Source organism: Peromyscus californicus, unplaced genomic scaffold, assembly GCF_007827085.1.
Source record: "Peromyscus californicus insignis strain IS unplaced genomic scaffold, ASM782708v3 Scaffold_12__1_contigs__length_115047231, whole genome shotgun sequence".
Taxonomy (NCBI): domain Eukaryota; kingdom Metazoa; phylum Chordata; class Mammalia; order Rodentia; family Cricetidae; genus Peromyscus; species Peromyscus californicus.
This window is the reverse complement of record NW_026294413.1, coordinates 75,801,021-75,822,148: the sequence shown is the minus strand read 5'-3', so window position 1 is coordinate 75,822,148 and position 21,128 is coordinate 75,801,021. Positions and strand designations below refer to the sequence as shown.

Genomic DNA, 21,128 nt, shown 5'->3' with positions numbered 1-21,128 from the left:
AGGAGACCAGAGCATGACTGTCACAGACACCACCAAAACCAAAACTAACAAATATAATGACAGACACACAGAAAAGTAAAATGCCAGTATGGATTAAGATTTACTCAAGATTTACTTTTGGGCTGGAAAGATGGCTCAGTGGTTAAGAGCACTGCTGCCCTTTCAGAGGTCCTGAGTTTAATTCCCAGCAACCACATGGTGGCTCACAACCACCTGTAACAGGATCTGATGTCCTCTTCCAGCCTGCAGGTGTATATGCAGAGCACTCATACATAACATATAAACAAAATTTAAAAAAAGATTTATTTACTTTTAAGTGTATGAGTGTCTTGCCTACATGTATGTAAGTGCACCATGTGCGCACAGTGGCCTTGGAGGACAGAAGCAGGTACTGGATTCCCTGGAGCCATGTGGGTACTGGAAACCAAACTCCCCTGTAAGAGCAGCAAAGTGCCCTGAATGGCTGAGCTTTCGGTCTAGACACACCCCCTGCCCCCCTTCCCCTGCCCCAATTATTCAACCTTGAGAAGGAAAACTGGGCACAGGGGTTTGTCTGTAGTCTCAGAACTTGTTAGACATAGACAGGACTCCCCATGAGGCGGAGGCCAGGCTGGTCTACAAAGTGAGGCCCATGCCAGTCAGGCCTACACATTGAAATCACAACTCAAAAAAAAAAAAAAAAAACCAGAGAGAGATGGGGGGGGGGAGAAAGGTTAACACTACAGATCAATCTTAAGGACACTATGCTAAGTAAAACAAACCAGTCACAAAGATACACACACACAAAAAAAAACTAGCTTGAGGTGATAGATAAAATCAGAAGACTGATGCAGGAACATATAGTTTCAGAAAAGTCTGGGCTACTTGAGACTGTCTTAAAAACAAAGGGCCAAGCCAGGCGGTGGTGGTGCACGCCTTTAATCCCAGTACTTGGGAGACAGAGCCAGGCGGATCTCTGTGAGTTTGAGGCCAGCTTGGGCTACAGAATGAGTTCCAAGACAGGCTCCAAAGCTACACAGAGAAACCCTGTCTCAAAACAAACAAACCAAAAAAACCAAAAACAAAGGGCCAGGCATGCCTTTAACCCCAGCACCTCAGAAGGCAGAATCAGGCAGATCTCTGAGGTCAAGGCCAGCCTGGTCTACATAGTGAGTTCCAGGACAGCCAAGGCTTTATAGAGAAACCCTGTCTTGAAAAACCAAAATGAATAAATTAATTAAAAGGCTGGGTGTGGCAGCACACACCTTTGATCCCAGCACTCAGGACCAGAGGCAGGTGGATCTCTTGTGAGTTCAAGGCCAGCCTGGTCAACATAATGAGTTCCAGGACAGCCAGGGCTATGAAGAGAGATCCAAAAGGTTCCCATGTCCCCCAAAGAAATTAGTTAATTAAATGCAAATAGTGTCTGATTCTATTTAATTACATGACACACACTCAAAAAAAAAAGTCACAGAGACTAACTAGAACTGTGTTTGTCAAGGGCTCTTGGGAGAAATGGGGATTTGTCTAGCAGATAAAGAATTTTTTAGTTTTACAAGATGAAAGCTCTGGAGATGGATGGTGGTGATGGGCACATAACACTATTTTTAATACCCGTGAGCTGTATACTTCAAGAGCTGCATGATATACATCTCACCATAGTGAAAAACTGGAAAACTATCAACACAAACTCAAGAGAAACAAACAAACAAACAAGGTATGAGAGGGAGTTGGGCAGATCACCCCACAAACTCCCTAAGAAGAATACCCAAGGACGGTTTGTTTTGTTCTTAAATCCTTTTCTTTTAGGCAGGGTCTCACTATGTAACACAGGCTAGCCTGAAATTTGAGAGTCTCCCAAGCGGAGTGAGTCACCCTGTCTAGAGATGTATAGTTCAGTGGTAGAGCATCTACAGAACACATGCAAGGCCTGGGTTTTGATGCGCAACAGTGGAGAAATATGAAATGATAGGCAAAAAGGAAGGTCTACTGTTCACATTCAATGGACAGACACAGAAACTGAGTGACTGAGGTAATGGGAAGGAGACTCGGCTTAGCCCTGACAGTACCAGGTGGGTGGCACAGCACCACAGCCTAGCTTACCCCTTCCATTTGAAAAACTTCACAGTACAAACAATTCAAGTGGTTACTAACAGGAAACACTCAGGAAAAGATGACTGAAATGACAGCAGTGTCTGTCCTCCAGAGGACCCGGGTTCGATTCCCAGCACCCACATGGCAGCTCACAGCTGCCTGTAACCCCAGTTCCAGGGGATCCAAAGGCCTCTCCTGGCCTCTGCAAGCACCAGGTGCACATAATACACTAGCATACAGGGAAGCATGACACCCACACATGACAAACCATCCAAATACAACAGGGAGTTGACATGTCATCCAGTTAACTGGCCAAGTTCTTCAGTACTGTACACTATCCTGGGAAAATAAGACCCTTCGGACGCTGCTGGAGGGAACAGCATTTGAAATCAGTGCTTGTTTGTAGTTCTGAAGACAGATCTGGCCCCGACCCTGACAGCTGATGGCCTCTAAGGGATGGAGAGTCAGTTTTCTTTACAAGGGTGGCTTCCCGTAGGTCACCATGTTTCAGTGGATGGCCCACACCCAGGAGGAGTGTATGGAGAGCACAAAGAGGAGTCCGTGGGTTATTAAAAAAAAAAAAAAAAACAAAACAACTTGGTGGTAGAGTGGACCAGGAAAGAGTTAAAGGATGCTGGAGGTGAATTTGATGAAAATACATTGTACGGAATTCTCAGAGGACCAAGAAAAAAGAAAGAGAGACAAGCTCTCATCTATCCAGGCTGGTCTTGAATTTGTTATGCAGCCAAGGGTGACCTTTAATTTTGGACCCTCCTGGCTTTACCTCCTGAGTGCTGGGACAATAGGCCTGGTCAGTTTATTCCCTTTTGAGACCAATCCCAGGGCTTCCTGGGGGCTAGGAAGTGTGTTACCAACAGACAGACACTGCCAGCCCATCCATAAGATGCTCTCCCTCTTCCGTTTTGGCTTCAAGAGTGAGCAGTTGAACCCTGTTTACATCCACTGAGCCCGACTACATAAACCATGATAGAGCAGGACAAGAGAGTACTCTGCGCCCACATATGAAAGAGTCCTTCAGGTGCTAAAAAGGACTGTCGGCAACATTTACCACTAAATGAAAACAAAACAGTGTACCGTACAAGACAAAAGGCCTGCATGTGTCCTCAAATCCATTATCTACCTCTCAAAATAACACAAGAAAGTTAACACCTGCATGGAAGGGTCAGACTTTGGGGCTGAGAAGGCAACTTCCCTCACACATCTGCCTACCCTTGGAATAGAAACCTTACTATGTCCTAGCTATCTGAAGAGTTAAAACTGCACAGTAAAAATCCCCCAAAGCCAGCTCCTCCCCACTTACCATATTAAATATGTATGCATAAAATTAAACACTTTAATTTGGGGTTTAATGTCTAGACATGAACGCACATTCTCACGGTAATAGCAGACAAACCTGAAATACGGCACATCATGCTGTGGCTGAGACACCTGACCTTCCCCTGCTTCAAGTGATGTGACTCCTCCCACTGAAAGGGGATTGGAATCTGAAGTAGACGCTTCCTTTTGATTTAAGTCATGTTCTACGATGTAAAATAAAACATTACTCATTAATTAACAACAATTTCTAGAATGACAGTCCTCACAAGATATTTTTTAAAATCCTTCAGTTTTCTCAATGTTGAACTTTGAAATTTTTGTTTCTACCTTAGTCATTTCATTCACATCTCTTCTATTATGGCTGCCAATATTTGTGTGTGTGTGTGTGTGTGTGTGTGTGTGTGTGTGTGTGTGTGAGCGCACAGGTGGAGGTCAGAGGTCATCTGCAAGTCAGAGGTCGCTCTTCAAGCACTCTCCACTTTCTTCCTGAGATGGTTTCTCCAGGGCCTGGGACAGGCCACCACCTGCAGTGTCCCCACCTCCCCAGGGCTCCTTCCAGCTCCTGCCCGACCCACATCCAGTTCTGTCCTTGGCGGCTGAGCGATCCCCCAGCTCCTTCTCCATCCCCACTTGATCCAGGCCCAGGCCACGTTCCTGAAGCACATGGTGAAAATGAGCTCTACAGGAAGTTCTTCACGATCCAGCCAGAGACGGGAGGAGAACACCGTACCTTCCTTACAGACTGCGGGAGAACCCAAAGCGCTCCGGGGGTCCTTTTGTTCCTGCTGCGTTGTGTCTGTAGAGCAAGCTAGAGATTTTTGCACCAAGATTTCGTTTGCTGCATCTTGAGTGGTAGTGCTAAAAATAACAGCAAAAAAATACACTTCACGAAAAATGAAGTCCACACATATGTAAAAATGAAGGACTGGAAAGCTGTGTTGCTTTAAAAAAAAAAAAGATAAAGTGGAAATGCTCTTTGTTTGAGAGTAGGCCTCATTACATCACTCACGGAGTTGCTTTTATTAAATACACTTCTATCTGGGCATGGTGATACAAGTTTATAATCCCAGCACTTAGGAGGCCAAGGCTGCTTAGGCTACAAAGTGAGCTGCTATCTCAGCCCCAGTCTCTCCACACCGCCCCCCCACAAAAATCTAAGGGGCTGGAGAAACGACTTAGTTATAAGCACTTGCAGCTCTAGAAGAGAATGTGAGTTCAGTTCCCAGAACCCACACGGCTGATCCCATCCATCATCTGTAATTCCTGTGCCGGGGGATCGATGCCCTCTAGAGGAACTGCATACGTGTGGCACATTTTTTTCCATGTGGTACACTTATATACACGAATGCAAATCACTCATGTGCATAAAAATAAATCTTTACAAAAGTAAAGAAGGAAATATTATTTAAGGGCTATAAATAAACCACGTATTTAAAAACAAAACCCAACATGTTTATGGTGAAGACAACTCAGAGAAAATATCAAAACTATCAAAGGCATGACTGTAGGCTTCTGAAAAACTTTTCTCAAAAGAACTCTTTTGTGTGTGTGATTCATAGTTAGCATACTTCACTAACTACAAACAGTGCAGAAAAAAAGACAAAGGAAAGAAAGAGTAGAAATGCAAGACAGGCATTTGTTACTCCTTTTAATAAAGTGCTTATTATTAAGATTAATTGTGTATTAGTATTTGTGTGTGCTTAAAGATTTCATCTTACACTTCTGGTTTTAAAGGGCTCCAGTCACAACTGGGTGTCAAGAAAGCGCCGTCACTTCTATGACTCATGGGTACCACTGGATAGGTCTTCAGACCACACGGAGGCTGAAACACACAATGCGTAGGTGCAAAGGACTTCCTCTCCTTCACTTTTGCAGGAACCGTCTTAGTTGAGCTCTCCACCTCTGGGAAGACGCCGCCCAGATCCATTCCATTTGTTACACTGGTCTGCGGATCCACACTATTTTCTTCTCTATCAACTTTAGAGGGAAGGACCTAGGTATGAGCAGAATCAAGTTGGAATTTCTCTTCCAGGAACAAACCCAATCATTAAAACAGAAACACAAATAACAGCAACAAACAAGTTTCACAATGTGTTGGCTTGTACTGATCGGAATTCAACAAGATTCAACTTCTGGGTCTGGAGAGATGGCTCAGAGGTTAAGAGCACTGGCTGCTCTTCCAGAGGACCCGAGTTCAATTCTCGGCAGCCACATGGTGGGTCACAACCATCTGTAACTCCAATCCCAGGGGATCTAACCCCCTCTTCTAGCCTCCTCAGACACCAGACACACAGGTGGCACAAAGATAGATGTAAGCAAAACACCCACATACTTAAAATTGGTAAATACTTAAAAAATAACCTTAGGCTATACATAATCTTACCACAGAACACTAGTTCTCGGTGTGATACAATGAGATCAAGCAATAGAATACAAAGATATTCTTCCAAGTCAGTTTAATTGTTAATTAATATTTAGACATTAAAAATTAGTTTGGCTTATTAATGAGATCTGAATTCAAACTCAACCTGGATAAGGATCTCAAAGGCCAAGGTGTCAGTGAAAGTAAAAACCAATGGTAACATGCAGAGGAACAATCATTTTTTAAAAATACACTTATTATGGTACTGTCTGTGTATTTGTTTGGGGGCATGCACACCATGGCATGGGTGGAATTAGAACCCATCTTTCAGATGTTAGCTCCCTTCTTCCACCTCGTGGGATCCGGGAATCAGGGATGACAGCAAGGTCTTTAACCCACTGAGCCATCTCGCTGGCCCCACACAATCAATCTTAGCATGGCTTAAAAAGATTCACTCTCATTTTCTTCCTTGGAGGATTTTGACACTCAGTAAGGCTCCAGGCAGCTTTCTTTCTTTCTTTCTTTCTTTTTTTAAAGATTTATTTATTTATTATTTACACACAGTGTTCTGCTTGCTTGCATGTACCTGAATACCAGAAGAGGGCACCAGATCTCATTACAGATGGCTGTGAGCCACCATGTGGTTGCTGGGAATTGAACTCAGGACCTCTGGAAGATCAGCCAGTGCTCTTAACCTCTGAGCCATCTCTCCAGCCTCTCCAGGCAGCTTTCTTACTCAGCAGATCTTTTTCCCCCCTAAAGGTTAAGGTTGCACTGTAGGCCAAGAAACTAGGAACTCATAATAGTTCCTTAAAATTTTTGTTTTCTTTTCTATTTTTATTTATTTATTTTTTTGGAGACAGGGTTTCTCTGCGTAGTTTTGGTGCCTGTTCTGTAGACCAGGCTGGCCTCAAACTCAGAGATTCACCTGGCTCTGCCTCCTGAGTGCTGGGATTAAAGGTGGGCCACCACCACCCCGCTTCTTTTAATTTCTATGAGTGGCGGTCAGAGGACAACCTGCAGGTATGGACTCTCTCCTTCCACCATGTGGGTCTGGGGATTAAATGAAGGCCATCAGGCTTGGCATTGGCAGCAAGCACCTTTACTGCTGAGCCAGCTTGCAGGCCCTGGTCCTGTTTTTTGAGGATCTCATTGCTGGATGCTGTTAAAAACCCTAGCTTATTGGTTCTTGACAATCTATATAGGAAATTCTGTTAGGGATGGAGAAATAAACTCCAATTATGCAGTTAATTGCAAGCATAATACCCTGCTCTAGCTGAATCCAAAATCAAAGCATCTCACCCTGTAACTAGTTCTTGCAAAAACAGTCCCAGCTGTGTTTTTTTATTCTCCATTTTCTCTGTTAACCAGATTGTGCCTTCTGTACTTATAAAACCCAGGGTTAGATCCAGACACCTAACCATCAGTATCAGTAAATCCTTGTGACGCTTCCTTATGTGGAGGGTGTTAACGTGTGTGGAGGGGCGCTCTCTGAAGCAGTCTGCATGCTCCCCTTCAGCTGCGTCAAGGCACTTAGAAATAAGCAGACCCGTGCTCTACCTTGCCAAGTTTGGCTTCCACCTTTCTGGCAGGTCTTCCTCTACTCGGCCCCACTCTTTCGGATTCATTCTCTAAAATAAAAAACGAAGTAAGATATCCATTTTAAAACAGACAGGCAATGCTCTGTTAAAGTACTAGATCATTCGGTAAAGTTTGAAAAAAGACAAATAGGAATGTTTATCTTCAACTTTTAGGATTACAAGTCACACTATAAAAGGGGACAAAAACAGATGAAATTTCCTGCCAAATACAAAGCAAACTTTATTTTGCTTTTCAAAATAAAGTATGTTTCCTTTCTTTCTGATTACCAAATACATACTGATTATAAAAAAGAAAACAGAAGCAACAAATCTAACTGCCAACACTAAACCAACCAACCAGCCAGCACAGCTGGGCAGCCTGCAACTTCAGAACTTCCTTGGAAGACTGAGGCAACAGGATCAAGAGTGTAGGCTAGCCTCAGCTAATTGGTGAGACCTTGTCTCAAAAACACAGTATGGCGGCTGGAGAGAGGGTTCAGCAGTTAAGAGCACTGCCTGTTCTTCAGAGGGTGACTCCCAGCACCTAGATGGCAGTTAACCACCACCTTAACTCCAGTTCCAGGAGATAAAGACGACCTCTTCTGGCCTCCGTAGGCACACATGTGGTACACAGGCATAATGCAGGTAAAAACCCACCCACATAAAATAGAAATAAATCTCAAAAAGAAAAGAAAAATCAACCAACAAAATAGTCCGGAGCAAGAGTTCAGTTGGCAAAGTGCTAACTGTAAGGCAAGGACTCGAGTCTGGGTCCCAGGACCCTATAAAAAGCTGTATGTGGCAGCACCCATCTGCAGTCAGTGCTGGATCCCCGGAGCTTACCAACCAGCCAGGCTAGCTCAATGGGCAACTCCAGGGCCAGAGGCTGCCCCTCAGAAAGCAAGGTGAGGAATAACTGAGGAAGCGACCCAGTATGGACCAACAGCCTACACACAGCCGTCGCCCATGACTCCAGTACCAATCTGATAATTCAGCATCTGTTTATAGTGTTTTTTTGTTTATTAGCACACTGTATTTCAGGGCCATGGTCTGTTTTGAAGCTTTCTTGTTCTTTATAAAGTGCATTACTGTGTGCGCGTTCAGACAGTCCTTACCACCAGCAACTCTCGTGACTGGCTTTCTCGGGGCAGACGAGACTGTTGGGGCGGTCTGCTTTGTCCTCTGAGGAGCAGCTGATCCAGTCACTCTCCCTGACGACACCATGGGCTGCACGACTGGGGAAAAAAAAAAATAATAATAATAATCCAATCAGATGTTTTCTGTCATTCACAAATTATTCCTTGGCAGCACCAAGGGCATCATCACTGCTAATGTTTCCACCTTTTTTCTCTTTGTCCAGTGTTTTCTTTTCAGAAGTTTGTTTTTGGCCACATCGTGTTGTTTGAAGAACATTCCTGCTCTCAATCTGTGAAGAGAATTAGGTACTTTGTTACGTAACTGCATAAGAAATCAAATACACTTTTTTTTTTTTTTTTTTTTTTGGTTTTTCAAATCAGGGTTTCTCTGTGTAGCTTTGCGCCTTTCCTGGAACTTACTCTGTAACTCAGGCTGGCCTCGAACTCACAGAGATCCGCCTGCCTCTGCCTCCTGAGTTCTGGGATTAAAGGCGTGCATCACCACCGCCCAGCCAAATACACTTTTAACTTGTAAGTTGATCTCAAAAGAATCGGCAGTTGAAGACCAGCCTCAACCAATAGGGAGATACATGGGTCTGGGCTACATGAAATCCTATCTCAAAAAAACACACAAACAAAAACCAAAGCTGGAAGGCATGGCAGCACACACCTTTAATCCGAGCACTCAGGAGACAGAGGCAGGAGGATCTCTCTGAGTTCAAGGCCATATGCTCACTTGAGACTTCTGAAAACACTAACATTAACTGTGGTTTTCTTTCCCTGAGATGAGGCCTTTTGTGTTGCCTAGGCTGGCAAGCTAGCGCCCTGCCTCGGCCTCTCGAGGATCCATGAATAGTGAGTGGCTCCTGTACCACGGTCTAGTTAGTCGCTCAGTGGTACAGAGCGTGACTAACCTGTAGTTCCCTGGCCTCTGTGATTCCCAACACCGCTGGGGGAAAAAAAACCAATTACAACATCAAAAGAGAAATCTCTGAATTTTACATTTACATTTCTCCTAGGCAGAAAGCCTTTCCTGGGGTTCACTCACCTCCTTAAGACTACACCCCACAGGCAAGCATCTCAGTAAGGTTTCCCTGGACTGCTCCAACTAAAATGTTACTCAATGCCTACTCTTAATGCCATCTCCTAACTTACCTATATACCATATGTATCCATTTTATTTCTAGGCCTACAGTAAGCACCATAAAGCCTCAGGATTGTCTTCAGCATTGTAAGCATCCCAAAAGCTAGAGGAGCTACAAGGACATGGCAGTGACTCCAATATGTTAAAAACATGAAACTTAGCTTCCTTACTTGACAAAAAGTCATACTCAGGCCCCAGCTGACACACTTAATTCTCTCCCAAAGCCTTCATTTGCTGCCGTATTTAGAGGACCTGGAAATGTATCTCAGCCGCCCTGTGCTTTTCTCATTCTGATCTGCACTTCCTGTAGTTGGTGTGGAATGCACAGTAGCAGCACAGTGAACAACAGCATGAGGATGAAGTCTGGATGGACTGCATCAAGAGGTGTTTCTGCAGACTATTGTGAGTGAAAACCTCCTTGGCCTCTAGCCAGAACCTACTATAAGTCACCGCTAATTTTCACACTTCCGATTCAGGTAACTAAATCACTACGTTTGCATCTGATTTTAGGTTTAAAATGGAATTACAAACTTTTGAGGGAGGAAAAGGCACAGTATGTTATTTCAGTAGCAATTATCTACACACAATAATACCTTAGTGTGTTCCGTATGGTCTTTGGCCTTGGATCTTGTAATCCGCCCATTGTATGGAAAAGCCTTTAAACAGTCAAAAAAAAAAAAGATCAATTAAAAAAGAACAAAAAACGAAAACACAAACACAGACAAAACTTATTCTATGTCTCAGTTTAATATTCAAATGTCTCCTTAAGTTAAGTAGCTGCTTTTCAATTCCAGAGTTAAAGGAACTGTCTGATGTTTTAAGTTAAACCATGGACACACCTCGGGCTGGGTCCTCACACTCCTCTGGGCTGTGGCGAGGAAGCCCGGGGCAGCAGGCTGGGTCCTCACACTCCTCTGGGCTGTGGCGAGGAAGCCCGGGGCAGCAGGCTGGGTCCTCACACTCCTCTGGGCTGTGGCGAGGAAGCCGGGGGCAGCAGGCTGGGTCCTCACACTCCTCTGGTCTGTGGCGAGGAAGCCGGGGGCAGCAGGCTGGGTCCTCACACTCCTCTGGTCTGTGGCGAGGAAGCCGGGGGCAGCAGGCCTGTAGAGACCCACTTTAAACACTCCTCGCTTAGCTTTCTCTCGCTGTTCTTTCAATTTCTGAAGCTGCTTTTCTTCCTTGTATTTTTGGAGGAGCTGCTTCCGCTGGTCACTCAGAACCGTTTTCTCTGACTCTAAGGGGAGCAGAGTGTCAAACAACAGTCTATGAAACATTTTACACAAAATATTACAAAACAATTTTTGGTGGGGTTTTTTTTCTTATTTTTTTGAGACGGGGTTTCTCTCTGTATAGTCTTTGCTGCTCTGTAGACCAGGCTGGCCTCGATCTCAGAGATCTGCCTGCCTCTGCCTCCCAAGTGCTGGAATTAAAAGCATGCATCACCAGTGCCTGGTTAACATCAAATTTCTAAAAGCACATTTTTTGTCTAATTTCATCTGCTAAGAAATGCTTTTAATCCTGTCCTACTAATTCCTTAACACTGTAAAACAAGTTATTTATTTTTTGTTTGTTTGTTTTTTTTCGAGTCAGTGTTTCTCTGTGTAGTTTTGGTGCCTGTCCTGATCTCGATCTGTAGACCAGGCTGGCCTCAAACTCACAGAGATCTGCCTGGCTCTGCCCCCCGAGTGCTGGGATTAAAGGTGTGCGCCACCACCGCCCGGCAAAACAAGGTATTTCAAGCTCAAATCATTTTGAAAATTGTATTCACTGTGTATGCCTTCCACTTGCTCAAATAAAAAAAAGTTGGTATGTTGATTACTTCAGGCTGAATCACCCAAAAGAACTTTAGAATGGGCCATTTGGTCTGCCTTCTCCTACATGCAACAAGCCTGAAGAATCCTGTTGGTATTTTTTGACATATGCCTACAAGCTGTATCTTGAGAGAGGGAAGCAAGGTCTTGGCTGGCCTGGCATTAGCAAAACACAAGGTTCTTTTGGGAGTCTAGCTCAGTGCAAGAGCACATGCTTAACTAACTGCCTAGCCTGGGTGAGGCCCTGAGTTCAATTCCTCACACCTTGCAAACAAAGCAAAAGCATTCTTTGGGAGGGATGTCACTTGCACACAAAGCCTTCCTCCCTGGGCTCCAGTTTTTGACTAGCCCGGCTCTTCCACTAGCTTTACCTCCCTAGCTCTGTGTGTCTCTCAGCAACACTGCTGGTTCTTACCACCTTGTTCAGTCACTCCTTCACAAGCTTACCGACCTTTGCTCTAAGTAGCATCACACTGTGGTCATTTCTTTGAATTTCATTCTCTGTAAATTTTATAAGCTTCTCTGTGAGTTGTCTCTCGCATTAATTAGGTTCCTAAGCCTAGGCCAAGCCCGCATAAGAGCTGGTCCCTTGTTGGGCTCTTGTTTTCGCTTATTTCAAGTTTTTCACTTATTCCTAACCTCCATGTTTTCGAGAGTAGAAATTACATATAAGGGTTTCACTAGACTCAAGTTCAATCTTTGAAGACCGAGTATGCCCTAGACGACACTTCCATTCTCTTTTGAACCCCTGCCTATCTGGCTTCCCCCCACCCTTCTCCCCCACCTTTGAGCCAGGGTCTCATTATATACAGCCCCTACAGCTTAACATGCCTCTGCGTCCTGGGTACTGAGATTAAAGGCATGAGCCACCACATCAGGCCCCTCAATTACTTTTTAAAAAATCATCTCTGCTTACATGCCTAATAGGCATTATAACCTCAACATGTCCAACAAGCAGGCTGTATGTATACACTTGTGCATACATATACATACATGCATACGTATGTAATAATAATAAAAGAAAGACTATCAATTTGGGAGCATAGAAGGGTTTGGAGGGGTGGGACCTAAGTACTGGAGGGAGGAAAGGGAAGGGGGAAAGTGAGGTAATTCTATTTTAATTTAAAATGTATTTTTCAAAAAGGAAAAATTGAACTCAATTTAAAAAATGCCCTTTCCTAAAACTATTGCTATATTCTACAATTTTCACTGTATATTTTAGCTGTGTTCAGACCACAAAAAAAAGTCTCCCTTTCAAAACTCGGGTTCTAGGCCCTTTTCATTTCCTGCCAGCTCCCCAAATAGGTCGTTATTTTCTCTTTCCAAACAGGCTAGCAGGCCTAGTTCCTTTTTTCCTCAAACATGCACTATTCACCTCAGGTCAGAAGAAACAAAAACCCATAATTGTTTTGTCCAGTTCTCGCCCCTCACACTTCTTCAGAATCACAAAAAAACGAGAAATCTGGGACAGAGCTGGGGGGAGGTGGCAGACTATCATCTTCCAGTCCCAATACCACCCTTTCCAAAACCAGGTTCAAATGCACTGGGTGCACATGCCACACTGACCCTGAAAACCGTAACATAAAACTTGTAGGGGCCAAGAGGACAGCTCAGTGGTTACAGCGCTTGCTAAGCAGCCCTGACAGCATGAGTTCCACCTCTGGAACCAACATAACTGTGGGAGGAGAGCTAAACTCCAAAGCTGTCCTGAGCTCCCCACACTTGATGGAGAACAGCTGTACTCCCATCTGCCTCCCACATACCACAAACCAAACCCTCTTAGAACATTCTCTCATTCACCACTTACATGGTGTGCCATTCACCACATACATGACTGCCATTTAGTGTCTAACACTTGGTATATAAACAAAATAGGACTCCAGCGACTCCTGGCTAGAGCTTAAGTCATGCCTTGGTTCTCTTCCTCCATCCCTATAACATTTCTTGCCTTCTAGGACACTCTATTTTCACTGTTTTAATTTTTTTCTCAGAATATCCCTTTTTGCTTATTTAGTTCTTTCTTTCCTCATGGCCCCAAAGCATTTTGGGCAAATGTTAAGAATAATCTCTTTGTTCTCTCCTTTAGATGACTGGCAAAGTATTTTTATTTCAAAGGTTCTCACCGAGTTATTTAGAATGATTTTCCTTTATCAGTGGAGTTCTTTAATTTCCCGCCCAGGCATTAGACCAACTTTCACTTTGCTTTTAATATTTATCTAATGCATGCGCACGAACGTCTGAGTGTATGTATGTGTCTGTATGTACACCACATGCATGCAGGAGCCTGTGAGATCAGAAGAGGAGTCCGACACCCTGGAGCTGGAGCTGCAGCTGCAGATGGTTGTGAGCCACCACACCAGGAACTGAACCCAGGTCCTCTGCAACAGTAAGCACCCTTAACTGCTGAGCCATCTCTCCAGACTCACTTTGACTCACTCTGAAAAGAACTCACAACTTTGAAAGGTCTTTACTTACTCGTTTTGGTACTGGCCTTTTCTGGAGCGAGGTCTAGAGACATCTCATGTATATTAACAAGGTCTCTACCTTCCAATGGAATGTTGACATCTTTCAAGCCGAAGTGCCTGTTTCGTTCATATACCTTGTGTCTGTTTTCCTTCTGAGATAATGACTTCCTGTGAGCAATCTGGGTTCTGATCATTTCAGTGCTTAAATCTTTCCGAAGCCGACTGGCAAAATGTGATGAAGACATCCTGTCAAAAGAGAGAAATAAACACTAACTTAATGGATTTTCATTTTATTTTTATTTATTTATTTTTTTTCTGGAGCTGAGGATCGAACCCAGGGCCTTGAGCCTGCTAGGCAAGCGCTCTACCACTGAGCTAAATCCCCAATCCCATGGATTTTCATTTTAGTATTTAAAAAATTAAGATCTGAGACCAGGTTGTGGTGGCTGGGTCACCCTTACAATTCCATCACTTGGGAGGCTCAAGAAAGCAGAACATTGTGAGTTTCAGGATCTTCTGGGCTAAAGAGGAAGAGCCTCTCTCAAAGACCAAAAGAAATTAATAAAAACAATTAAGATTTCAGATCTTATACTCCTTTGCACTCCCTTGAAATGAAAATATTAAAACACACAACAGAATAAAAATGAATAAATATGAAAGTAGAAAGTAATCAAAGACAAAGATACGTGCCTATCTGGGGTTTCTGGGTAGAAAGCTGCTCAGCAGATTAAATGAAGCAGAGGAAAACTATAATCTAGAATACAGACAAGAGGCAACTTGTGAAGTGGAAACAGAGGAAGTAAAGAGCTACGTTACAGAACAACTTCCTTAACCTTCCTCTGGCGATGAAGAGCCTCAGCCTCTCTTCTCAATTCAAACAGCAAAAACATGAGCCGGGCGGTGGTGGTGCATGCCTTTAATCCCAGCACTGGGGAGGTGGAGGCAGGCTAAAAAAAAGCAAATATGGTCTGGGGAGATGGCTCAATCCACCGAGTGCCTGCCACACAACCCTGAAGACCTTAGCTCATCTCTAACACGTAAGAGGCAGGCACAGCAGCAGCACATGCCTGTAGTTCCAGTGCTGACCTGGGCAGACGCAGGCACTTAACCGGACTCTTCTGCCAGCCAGCCTAACTGAATGAATGAGCTCCAGCTGTGATGAGAAACACAGGAAGAGAGCTGTCTTAGTCAGGGTTTCTATTGCTGCAACAAAACACCATGACCAAAGAGCAAGCAAGGGTTCATTTGGCTTACACTTCCAGATCACAGTCCTTCACTGGAGGAAATCCAAAGTTCCTACTCAAGCAGGACAGGAACCTAGAGGCAGGAGCTGATACAGAAGCCATGGAAGAGTGCTGCTTCCTGGCTTACAAGCTCCCTTTAGCTTGCTCAGCCTGCTTTCTTTCTTTCTTTCTTTTTTTCTTTTTTTTTTTGGTTTTTCGAGACAGGGTTTCTCTGGAGCTTTGGAGCCTGTCCTGGACTAGCTCTGTAGACCAGGCTGGCCTCGAACTCAGAGATCCACCTGCCTCTGCCTCCCGAGTGCTGGGATTACAGGCGTGCGCCACCACCGCCTGGCAGTCTGCTTTCTTATAGAATCCTGGACCACCAACCAGCCCAGGGATGGCACCACCCACAATGGGCTGGGCTCTTCCGCATCAATCACTAATTAAGAAAATACCGCTGGGCAGTGGTGGTGCATGCCTTTAATCCCAGAACTCGGGAGGCAGAGCCAGGCGGATCTCTGTGAGTTTGAGGCCAGCCTGGGCTACCAAATGAGTTCCAGGAAAGGTGCAAAGCTACACAGAAAAACTCTGTCTCGTTTAAAAAAAAAAAAAAAAAAAAAAAAAAAAAATGCCTTACAGCTGGATCTTATAGAGTCATTTTCTCAATTGAGGTTTCCATCTCAGATAACTCTAGTTTGTGTGTCAAGTTGACATAAGACCAGCAGGACAATAGACCCCTTGTCAGTTTGACACACAAACACATCACTATTAAAGCCACAACCTTCCCTTTCTTTCTTTCTTTCTTTCTCTCTTTCTTTCTTTCTTTCTTTTTTTTGGTTTTTTGAGACAGGGTTTCTCTGTGTAGCTTTGCGCCTTTCTTGGAACTCACTCTGTAGCCCAGGCTGGCCTCAACTCACAGAGATCCGCCTGCCTCTGATTCTGCTTCCTGAGTGCTGGGATTAAAGGCGTGCGCCACCATCGCCAAGATCTCACATTAAAAACATAAATAACGCCGGGCGGTGGTGGTGCACGCCTTTAATCCCAGCACTCGGGAGGCAGAGCCAGGCGGATCTCTGTGAGTTCGAGGCCAGCCTGGTCTCCAAAGCGAGTTCCAGGAAAGGCGCAAAGCTACACAGAGAAACCCTGTCTCGAAAAACCAAAAAAAAAAAAAAAAAAAAAAAAACATAAATAACTTGAAAAAGTCCATAGCCCTTACAAATTCATTCACATTTCAGTCTCTTTAAAATACCCAACCTCTTTACAAATCCCAAATCTCACGCTGTGGACTCCTGTAAAAATAAAAAGTAAATTAAATACTTTCTTACTTCAAGAGGGAAGAACCAGGGCACAGTCACAATCAAACCAAAGCAAAACCAAACTCCAAGTGTAAAGAACACAATGTCCAATGTCTGGGATCCACTATGATCTTCTGGGATTCTCCAAGGGGCTTGGGTCACTTCTTGATTTTTCCTGGATCTCACTCTGTAGACCAGGCTGGCCTCAAACTCACAGAGATCCACCTGGCTCTGCCTCCCGAGTGCTGGGATTAAAGGCGTGTGCCACCACGGCCCGGCTTGGGTCACTTCTTATGCTCTGTCCCATGCACCCACACAGCTTGTCTTCTGGGCTCTGGCTGGCTCCACTCCACTGCTGCTGCTGTTCTTGGTGGTCATCCCATGGTAACGGCATCTCCAAAACTCTGGGGTCTTCTGCTGCAGCTGGGCTGCACTTTCACCAGTAGCCGCTCATAGGCTCTCTTCGTGGTGCCGAACCCAAGTTTTCCTCATAACCCCTGCAACTGGGCCTCAACTGATGCTGAGGCTACACCTTCACCAGTGGCCTCTCCTGGTTTCTCACAGTGCCAAGCCTCAGCTGCTCTCCATGACCCCTTCATGCCTTCAAAGCCAGTACTACCTTCATGCCTATCAAATTCTGCTGTCAGCACAAGGCCGGACCTTGGTCGCCTCTGGAACACAGCTTCTGGGCACTGACTCTCAGGAAACACTTCGCAGAAGATTTCACCTCAACGGTGCTGGTCTCTTCTTAATCGCTAACTTCTCAGCTCCAGCTGACTAGCATCGAGGGTCCCAGCAAAGAAAGGTTTTCCTTTAGTAATTCTGGTATCTTTTTAATCACAGCTGATTCTTAAGCCCCAGCTAACGAGAACCAAAGAGTCTTCAATCAAAACGGCAAAGGGCCCTGATAGAGCCTTTAAACTTCCCTCTGAAATTTCACAAGCCAGGCCTCCATCCTCTGCACTGCTCTCAACATTCTTATCTCCCAAGCTCCCACAGAATATCCCACTGAGCTCTCAACACTCAGTGGCTTTTCTAGCCCAAAGTTCCAAAGTCTTTCCACAATCCCCCTAAAAACATGGTCAGGTCCGTCTCAGCAAGACCCCCAGTTCGCTGGTACCCACGAACTTAGTTAGGGTCTTAGTTAGGGTTTCTATTGCTGCAACAAAACACCACAAAAAAAGGCACCTTGGGGAGAAAAGGGTTTATTTGGCTTAACTTCAAGATCATAGTCCTTCACTGGAGGAAGTCACGACAGGAACTCAAGCAGGGCAGGAACCTGAAGCTGATGCAGAGGCCATGGAGGGTGCTGCTTACTGGCTTGCTCCGCCTGCTTTCTTATAGAACCCAGGACCACCAGCCCAGGGATGGCACCACCCACAATGGGCTGGGTCCTCCTCCATCGATCACTAATTAAGAAAATGCCTTACAGCCAGATCTTTTTTTTTTGGTTTTTCGAGACAGGGTTTCTCTGTGTAGCTTTGCGCCTTTCCTGGAACTCACTTTGGAGACCAGGCTGGACTCGAACTCACAGAGATCCGCCTGGCTCTGCCTCCCGAGTGCTGGGATTAAAGGCGTGCGCCACCACCGCCCGGCTACAGCCAGATCTTATGAAAGCATTTTCTCAATTCAGGTTCCCTCCTTTCAGATAACTCTAGTTTGTGTATCAAGTTGACATAACACCAGTCAGACAAGAGCCATAGAGGAAGACGCCTGCCATTGACTTCAGGCCTCCACAGCACGCGCACACACACACACACACACACACACACACACACACACACACACTCCTAGCAATAGTTATTGGGACTGTGACACAGAAGGCTCAGTGGAGTTCAAAGCCAGATTGGGCTAGAGTGAGATCATTCCAGTGATAGCCTACTGTAATGAATACTCTTGTGATTCTAGCACCCAGCTAAAGCCAGCCTATGAAATAGTGAGACCACAATCGCAAAACCACATCACAGCACTTGGGAGATGGGAGGTGAGAGGGCTGGGTCATAGCCAGTCTTAGCTCCATAGGGTGTTCCAGGCTGGAGGGAACTACATGAGACCTTGTTTTAATCCTCTCCCCAACCCCCCCCCCCAAAAAAAAAGAAAAAGAAAAAAGAAATAGAAATAGAAAACAAGCCAAACACAAAGTAACTACTAGAGAAAGAGTTTAAACAAAACTTGGTAACACTGTTAACCTCATCAGTTCGCCCCATTCTTTTTGTCCATCTTAGAAATCATACTTTGCAATGACCTTTTCTTAGAAAGATCTTTTTGTTTTTGTTTTCAAGACAAGGTTTCTCTGTGTAGCCCTGGCTGTCCTGGAACTCAGAGATCCGCCCGCCTCCGGTCTCCTGAATGCTGGGATTAAAGGCGTGTGCCACCACCGGATAGAAAGATAAACAATGTATCCAAGCAAAATACAGGAGAAGGACACTAAGGACCAAGATCTGATTCCAAACGTTTTCTATCCCTAGTCCGCTTTCCGTTGTGATGAAACACTGGCTAAAACCTACTTAGGAGAGAAGAGGTTTACGTGGCTTACAGCCCATCCAGGGAAGTCGAAGCAGGAGCCTAGAGGCAAGATCTGAATGGACCATACAGGGGCCGCTCCACAGTGAGGGGAGCAGCTGACTGACAACAATAACAGCCACTACCTTCTAGGTGAAGATCAAACGTGACTCTCACGTCAGCCCCCTTGCGTGGGCTCTCACCCTACTCCCCTGTATTTTAAAACCGCGTTTTAGCTTTTAAGATTTTCAACTTAATAATTATAGGAGGTAACAAATGACAAGAGTCTTCATGAAAAGCGAAGGCCGCTGCCACTTCTGGGCTCTTTTGAGAGGTTATTAGCTTACAAGTCAGATAGATTCTTATCTCCAACACTTTGTTAATTCTTTAGGACAACATGCATAATTTTCATGCCGCTTTTTAAATTTTCGAAGACTTTGTGTGTGTGTGTGTGTGTGTATGTGTGTGTGTGTGTGTGTGTGTGGGTACCTGCATATTAATGTCCAAAAGAGGGTGTCGGATCTCTCGACGCTGGCTACAGGCTAAAGATGTCTAATGTGAGTTGCTGGGAGTGAAGTGAACCTCTGCAAAACCAGCAAGCGCTCTTAACTGCTGAGCCATCTTCCGGGACCACGAAAACATTTCAGCCCAGGCCATTCTCAAGCCGGTAGGCGGCGAAGGAGGACCTTGATCTCTAGATCCCACTTACCTGAAGCAGCTTCTGGGCCCGTTCCCCAACAATCCCGCAACAGAGAAACCTCCGCAGACCCGCAGTAGGGACGCCTCGAGCCGGCCCTGAACTGAAACTTCCCGCGGCGGGTCGCTGATTGGAGGGACCTTGGCCAACACTTCCGGAAGCTCACGCCCCTTCCCCTCGGGCGAGGCTTGCGATAGGTCGGATCTGTGCGACTTTTGAATTGTTTGGAAGGCGAAGGATTAGGAGGCGGTGACGGCGCGGTAAACAGGCTGGCGGGGAGCGTCTGCCTCGGTGGAGCGGGCGGGAGGGCGAGGCCAGCGGAGGAGCTTTCCTTCTCGCCTCTGCAGGTCGTTTATTCTCATCTCCTGTCATTTTAAAAGTTTTTTTCTTTTCTTTGCCGGGCGGTGGTGGTGCACGCCTTTAATCCCAGCACTCGGGAGGCAGAGGCAGGCGGATCTCTGTGAGTTCAGGGCCAGCCTGATCTACAAAGCGAGTTCCAGGAAAGGCGCAAAGCTACACAGAGAAACCCTGTCTCAAAAAACAAAATAAATAAATAAATAAATAAATGCTGAGACAGTGGCTGGAGGGTTGGCTTAGCAATTGAGAGAGCTTTTTTGCTCTTGCAGAGGACTCAGGTTCAGTTCTACATGGTGGCTTACAACCGTTACTCCAATTCCTGAGGATTCATCATCTTCTGACCTCTGTGGGCACATATGTGAGGCAGATATATTTTCAGGCAAAACACTCACGTGCAGAAAACAAAATCTTAGAACATTTAATAAATAAGTTCTGTTTTTAAAGGAAAATGCTGAGTCCAGACTGGCAGGTTGCACTGGAGGTCTGTGAGTGCTAGGCCATCCTGGTCTACATAGTGAGTTCCCAAGGCTACAGAGTGCGATCCTGTCTCTATCCAAACAAAACTGTTAGGAACGTGAGTGAAACCATTTTGTGTAATTTAAAATCCATTCTGTGTAATTTGGAATAATGTAATGCCTATAAGACAGGAGCTTGTCACCAGGTAGCTCTGATCAGAGCTGGGCCTCAGAACCAAGCTCTGATATGTTGGTAAACCCAGCCACATGGTAGCTCAGGTAGGAGCCAAACCCAAGGCAGGCCTAGACATGCTAATGACCGAACCCCAAGGTGGCCTTGGTATGTTAGTGAACCACCCATGAGCTCCGAAAACACAAATCTACCATTCAGTGATATAATGATACAAAAACTGGATCTTTGGGAATGGTCTTTAGGATCTCACTGGAGTACTCCTGAGACATGGCTTCTCTACCCTCTGCATGGATACCCCTGGGTGAGACGGCTAGAGAGTGGCCCTGGTGGCAGTGGCCACTGAACCACATCCGTCACAGTCCCTGGGCTCACACTTGCTCGCCTGTCAATGGCCTCTGCTCTCAATGACCTGCTGGACCTCCATTTGTACCATCCCCCAGCCTGCCAACCCTGAAAGACTTCATGGCTGATGTGGGTGGAGCCAGCAAACCTCCCAA

The 21,128-nt window shown here is 45.3% G+C and overlaps 1 protein-coding gene across 1 annotated transcript in view; it reads right to left on the bottom strand.

Annotated features, from left to right (window-relative positions):
- Dlgap5 (DLG associated protein 5) overlaps positions 1 to 19,734 on the bottom strand; it is a 38,715-nt gene extending 18,981 nt beyond the window's left edge. The window contains exons 1-10 of the mRNA XM_052734334.1: positions 19,639 to 19,734; positions 13,920 to 14,155; positions 10,473 to 10,867; positions 10,227 to 10,289; positions 8,695 to 8,779; positions 8,469 to 8,588; positions 7,334 to 7,404; positions 5,130 to 5,404; positions 4,142 to 4,269; positions 3,488 to 3,614 (exon numbers count right to left, since the gene is read on the bottom strand). Coding sequence (XP_052590294.1) covers positions 3,488 to 3,614; positions 4,142 to 4,269; positions 5,130 to 5,404; positions 7,334 to 7,404; positions 8,469 to 8,588; positions 8,695 to 8,779; positions 10,227 to 10,289; positions 10,473 to 10,867; positions 13,920 to 14,154 — 1,499 coding nt within the window. The 5' untranslated portion in view covers position 14,155; positions 19,639 to 19,734. The remainder of the gene's footprint in view (positions 1 to 3,487; positions 3,615 to 4,141; positions 4,270 to 5,129; positions 5,405 to 7,333; positions 7,405 to 8,468; positions 8,589 to 8,694; positions 8,780 to 10,226; positions 10,290 to 10,472; positions 10,868 to 13,919; positions 14,156 to 19,638) is intronic.
- Positions 19,735 to 21,128: the final 1,394 nt, after the last annotated feature.